General features: G+C 35.2%; 1 protein-coding gene across 1 annotated transcript; it reads right to left on the bottom strand.

Moving 5' to 3' along the window:
- Positions 1 to 1,900: 1,900 nt before the first annotated feature.
- LOC145163839 (uncharacterized) lies at positions 1,901 to 2,584 on the bottom strand. The gene has a single exon (XM_079082589.1). It carries the CDS (start codon positions 2,582 to 2,584, stop codon positions 1,901 to 1,903), a length of 684 nt encoding a protein of 227 aa, XP_078938715.1.
- Between the last annotated feature and the right edge of the window lie 3,443 nt (positions 2,585 to 6,027).

Here is a 6,027-nt window from a genome sequence, read left to right as displayed (position 1 = left end):
TGTTATGGATCATATTTTCACTTGATTAAAATCATATTTTCATTATATTGTTTATTTATTGTAGTACATGTCATGAATTCTCATTTTTTGTGTTTGTTTATGGATTATGTTTCTTGTAGTATTTGTTTGTGGATTATATGTTGATTAAGTATTTCTAATTTTTCTTCGTTATATAAGTTATGATAATTTATATGAGTTTCTCGTTGTATGTGTTTAAGATGACCTTTTTTTTTATTATATTGTCTTTTTCTGTTATATAAAACATTTTTATTCTTTTTCTTTTTGTGCGGAGCCTAGTAACAAGAGGGAGAGGTTCTCTCGTCCCATACAATAAAAAAACTTTAACACTGATGTTATAGTTCTGTCATTTGCGATGAAAACTGATATTTCTAATAAAAAATGTAAAAGAACACAAAAGTTATAAATCTTTCTTCTGAGAAGAAGAGTGTTGCTTCTAAAAAAAGAAGTTCAATGTTTCTTAGGGTATTGACAACGATGATGATTTTATGTCCCAACCATTAGGTGAAGCTAGACCTTAAAAGAAAGTCCTATTGTCTTTTAGGAATCCTTATTTATTATTTCGAAGATATATAAATATCTTAATGATAATAAAAAGAAAAGCATTAAAAATATAGGTTTTGGTTTCATTAAGGATTTTGTTATTATCTGTTTCAACAGGGATATTTGTTCTTTTGTTCTTGAAAAATATGATCAAAATTCAAACATTTTACATGTTAACAAGCAGAAGATCCATATTATAAGGAAAGTTGTTCATACATGGACTTCTGGTGGTTTATGTTTTAATGAACATTCCATTGAAAATACATCGTGGTGATCCTGTTATTAAATTTTGGATGGATCAATTTCCAAGAAAAAATGATAGGATTAGGTTGAATGCTTTGAAAGATATAACTGCAGTTTCAAAAAAAAAAAAAAAAGATATAATTAAACGAGATAATGATTCTAGTCATGGTTTTATAATCAACTTTTTGTTTGCATACATTACAATCATGATTAATGCTCCAACAATAGGTACATGTAGCCAAACGTTTTTGAAGAATCTTAAAGATGGTGTCTCTTTTAAGGATATTGATTGGTTTAATTTTGTGATTAATTCTTTTGTTTATATTTATTTTATTTATTAGTTTGATGTTAATTAACTTTTATATTGTCTTATATATGAATCATATAGTGAGTTTTTGACCTGGGTGGTTGAAAAAAATATTTACCATTTTAGTGTTCTGCCAAAAGTATCTACCATTTTAGTGTTTTTCTCATTTTTTTTATTTTTTAGTTTCTTTTTCAATTTTTTTTTTTAATTTAAGTATCTTATTTTTCTTTTTTCTTTTTTATTCCACCTTTATATATATATATATATATATATATATATATAAATGACAGTTTTCATTTTAGTTTTTTTTATCTTTTTTTTACTGTTTTTCTAAATAAATGTTTTTTTATCTTTTTTTTCTGTTTTTTTTAAATATCCCTTTTTCTTATACAACATTTTTACCATAAAATTTTAGCCTCAACATTAAAAAATCATCAAAACCCATCACTATAATCAAATTTTAAGGTGCAAAAATTCCAACATTCACATACAATGTTTTTAAAGTGAAAAAAAAGACACCTCAACATTGTTTCTTACAAAAAAAACACCACAAAAAAAACTCCAACATTATTTATTACAAAAAGAAAAAACATCACAATTAGCTTGACCTTGAACCGGTAAAAAATTATTACCTATAAAATAATAATAATAATAATAATAAGAGAATAACCACAACAAATACCATAAAAATATATATTTTTTTTAAATTACTTTGGCATAGACAGACATCGTTTTCGATTATGTCCCGGTTGCCTACAAATTCCACAAAGATTGACATTTCTTCCTTCTTTAATATCCATACCATTTTTTTAGTCTTGTTGAAGGAGGACGACTTCTTTTATTTCGTAATAGTTCTAAATTTGGAAGTAATTCATTAAATGGTGATTGTGGCCAATACGCTTCATGAGGAAGCGGGGAGAACTCAGATGCCCAAGTAGCATAATAGTATTCAATTAAGTAACATCTATCAACATATTGCCAACTATTCAAAGAGAGTTTGGCACATGCACTCAAGACATGAGAACAAGGATATTTAAATGCCTCCCATTTACCACATGTGCAAGTTTTTTGTTCCAAATTAACTACTTGCACATTTCGACCTCTTTGAGTTATCAACTCAAATATACATTTTTCTCGGTTAAAAGATCTTAAGGAATGTGCACTTGTTTTTGCCATCAAAACTACTTTTTTTACAACAACATGTGGAGTATGTGCATCTCCATGAGCTTGAAAACTAGATCCTAAAGGACGTCTCACCTCAAAATAATGCACCATTCTATAAAATGTAAGTTGCACACAAGCTGTGATTTGTAAGAAACGAGCACCTTTAAGTACACTGTTGAAAATCTCTGACAAATTTGTTGTGAACAACACATATCTCCTTCCACCATCATGTGCAAGTGTCCATCTATTAAGTTGACGACTCTCCAACCATTCTCGAGCACATGGATTTAACTTCCCAATTTCTTCCATGATGGAGTTGAACTTTCGATAACTTCGCATACTTTGCAGGTCGCCGGCGATGATGGAGGAGGCGCAGGCAGCCGGCGACGATGGAGGAGGTGCAGGCGGCCGGCGATGGTGGACGATGCGACGACAGAACTCGAGGTGGAGCCCTAGTTGCGTTTACGATTTTTTTTCTGTTCGTTCTCGTTCCAACGTTCCAGGGACAAAAACATGTTTTTCTTTTTTTAAAAACAATAATATTAGTATTAAAATTAAGGTAATACCATTTTGGTAAATATTTTTGAAAGAACACTAATATGATAAATATTTTTTTCCATTAACACTATTATGGTTAAAAACTCAAGTTTATATGCTTGCTTTATTGATCGTATATTCTATATACATTGTTGAATTATTATTATTATTATTATTATTATTCTTATTATTATTATTTTTATATCCTTTTGAAAAACGTATTATTTTATATTTAAACGTAGTATTAAACATATAAAAAAGTATGTAGTATGTATATATGTATTTTTTTCGTATAAAAACATATTATATACATACCATGGGCGACCCTTAGGGTGTGCGGGAGATGCGACTGGCCCAGAAAAAAAAATAAGTTCCCGATTTTTAACAAAATTAACTGGTTAATATAAAATATGGGAGCTGATACAGAGCTTTTTTATATTTTCACAGATTTTTTAAGTAAATTGACAACTATACCCTTGTTTTATATAAATAAGATGGACCCTACCTGCCTACCCACTTAACTCCGTTCCTTCCCTGGCTCTCATCTTTGATATGTCTTTCCTCTCGTTGAATTCTCTTCCTTCCCTGGCTCTCCTATTTTTTACCCCCTTTTATTTCCTTTTATTTCCGGTCAACATAACATCATTGTCAAAACCACGGAACCATCAAGATTACTGAGGAAGTAACCGAAAAACTCTAAGCACGAATCAGATAGTTGCCAGAGAAAAACCAGGAACGTCGGAGAAGGCAATGCTTACTGGAAGAACACATTCACAACCTCTAATTGACTGATTACCAAAGACGATGAGTAATTGCTAGAGTTTGGTGTTTGGATCTGCAATTTCCATTCTCTATCTTAATCATCATATAAGGTGGTGGGCTCAACTAAGTTTCAGTGGCCATATATAAAGCTATTTTCAGTTTCAAAACTATTTTCAGTTTCAAAGCTATTTCCACATAGAAAAAAAAACACACCATTACAGAGAAGATACCAAAAACAGTTGCAGGGGGGTAAAATAAAATTGTTAAAATCAAGAAAAAATGCACAATTATAGCATTCTCGCAAAGCTTTATGACAGTTTATTTCTCTATGCAGACTTTTGAAATATGAAGGATCCTTTTTCTCAATGCTAGCTTAGTTCGGGAGAACCGAGTCTTAGTTTAACACACAGACTGATTTTCTCGCCGGCCAGAGTTTTGTTGGTTGCTTTGACTTTCTTGCCGGAATATGAGGTTTGTTGTAACATCCCATTTAAAATATAATAATTTAATAATAAACCCGGAACCCCGAGAAGCGATTATTATTATTATTATTATATGATTGTAGTCCAAAATCAGATAACAATTAGTGGAGTGTTGATTCGGGGTGCCGGATGTTACTTTTGAATTCTGAGGGTTAAAAGAGTAAATATCGGGCTTATTCTGAGAAGGATTCTTGAAGCCAGGGTAGAAATGGTAATTTATGGATCTTAATTGAGAATAATTTGTAGAGGAGGGGTTAATTTGTAACTGATTGACTTATATTGAAAAGAATGATGGAAGCTAAGGGCTAAATGGTAAATATTGGACTCAATTTGTAAAGAGTTTTGAAGGCAGGGGTTAAAAAGGGAAATTAAGGATTAGTTTTGAAAGAATGTAGAGGGGGAGGGACTAATTCGGTCATTATGGTTCTAAGTTTTTAGGAGAGTCGGTATATAGCGTAGCAACTAGCGAACCCTAACCCTAGATGCTCTAAAACATTCATCCGCCATCCTCTATGTCTAGCCGCCTCTCCCATCGACTTATCCCTGTTCCGATCACCAAAGACCGCCGATACCATTGTTGCCGGCGACAAAGATCATCGAGTTTCGTCTTGCTGTTCGACTGCCACCTATCCCTATTCCATTCCAACATGACGTTCGTGCTACCACTTTACCGGAGCCGCCACTCCCACTGTTGGGGTCGTAAACCACCCAACATTACTGCCAAGGGAGCTGCTGATGACGCCGAGGACCACCAGCAGGTCCGATCCTCGGCTGATATTGCTATTGTTCGAGCAGCCTTTGACGAGGGGGGGGGGGAGTTTTGTCGTCACTGGCCGCTGCTAGCCACCGCCTACCGCCACGGAGTGGCTGTGTGGGGTGCGTGGTTCTGTTTAGACCAACGTTTGGTTGCGTGCTTCAGTAGCGTGAAGTCATATGGGTGTGATGCTGGCCGGAGATTGAGGAAAAGAACCACCATGGCCGCCAGCCATGGTGGCCGCCGCTTGCTGCTATGTTTTCGTCGCCACCAGCCACCATGGAAGGTGGTTGTGTGTGTCATTTCTGTATGCTTAGGTGGGTGTATTGTGTGTGTGTTGTATTGTGTGGGTGGGAAAACCTTGGCCGGAATCTAGAAAGAAGTCACCACCACCACCATGAGGTGGTGGCTGCCGCCACGTGCCACTACCAGCCACCACGAGGTGGTTGGGTGTGTGTGTGCTATTAGTGAGTGTGTATGTGTTTATTAGTGTGTTTGTGTGTGTTGGTTAATTGGGGTTTAGCATTGTAATTGTAACAAAAGAGGAATAATGAAAAGAAGAACCCAAACCACCACCATACGGTGGTGGCTGCCGCCACCGGCCGCCGTGTCGGGTGGCGGTGTGCTTGTCTTGTTGTGTTTGACTCGTTTGGGGGATGTTTGGACAATGTGGAATCAAGGAAACTCTAATGGGCCAATAAGGCCCAATGTGACCTAAAAGCCCAACCAATGGACTAATGAACTAGTATTGGGTTGGAAAAACCCTAATGCCAACAAACCCTAATTTGGGGAAATTAACCGGGACGCGAGAATTATTTAATAACTTGAGATATTAAATAATAATCATTGGCAAAGATTAATCTAAGCAATATTGGACTTAATGGATTAAGTCCTTAGAGGATTAAGTCCTTAATGGGTTAAGTGAGAAACACTTAACCCTAATCGTCATTTTATGTGAAAACCTAATTTCAGTTGGGTTTATTGTTGGGCCTTCCTATTGGGCCTTGATGATTGGATTATTAATGGGCTTTGAGGTGAGGCCTATATGAGGAATTGGGCCCAATTTGGAAAATTAGGCCATAGATGGGCCTTAATGATTATATGATGTTGGGCCTTATAATAAGACCATGTATAGGCTTGGGCCCAATTTGGAAAATTGGGCCATATGTTGGGCTTTGATTCCCAGTTGACTTTGGGCCTATGGGTCGGGCCCTGGG

The sequence above is a fragment of the Lactuca virosa genome, chromosome 3 (assembly GCF_052849685.1).
Source record: "Lactuca virosa cultivar CGN04683 chromosome 3, Lactuca_virosa_CGN04683_v6, whole genome shotgun sequence".
NCBI classification, from domain to species: domain Eukaryota; kingdom Viridiplantae; phylum Streptophyta; class Magnoliopsida; order Asterales; family Asteraceae; genus Lactuca; species Lactuca virosa.
The sequence above is the reverse complement of the archived record's forward strand: the minus strand, read 5'-3'. Positions and strand labels throughout refer to the sequence as shown.

What these genes read in the sequence shown, in the direction of transcription:
- LOC145163839 (XM_079082589.1), bottom strand. Translation starts at nt 2,584, where the DNA reads ATGGAAGAAATTGGGAAGTTAAATCCATGTGCTCGAGAATGGTTGGAG.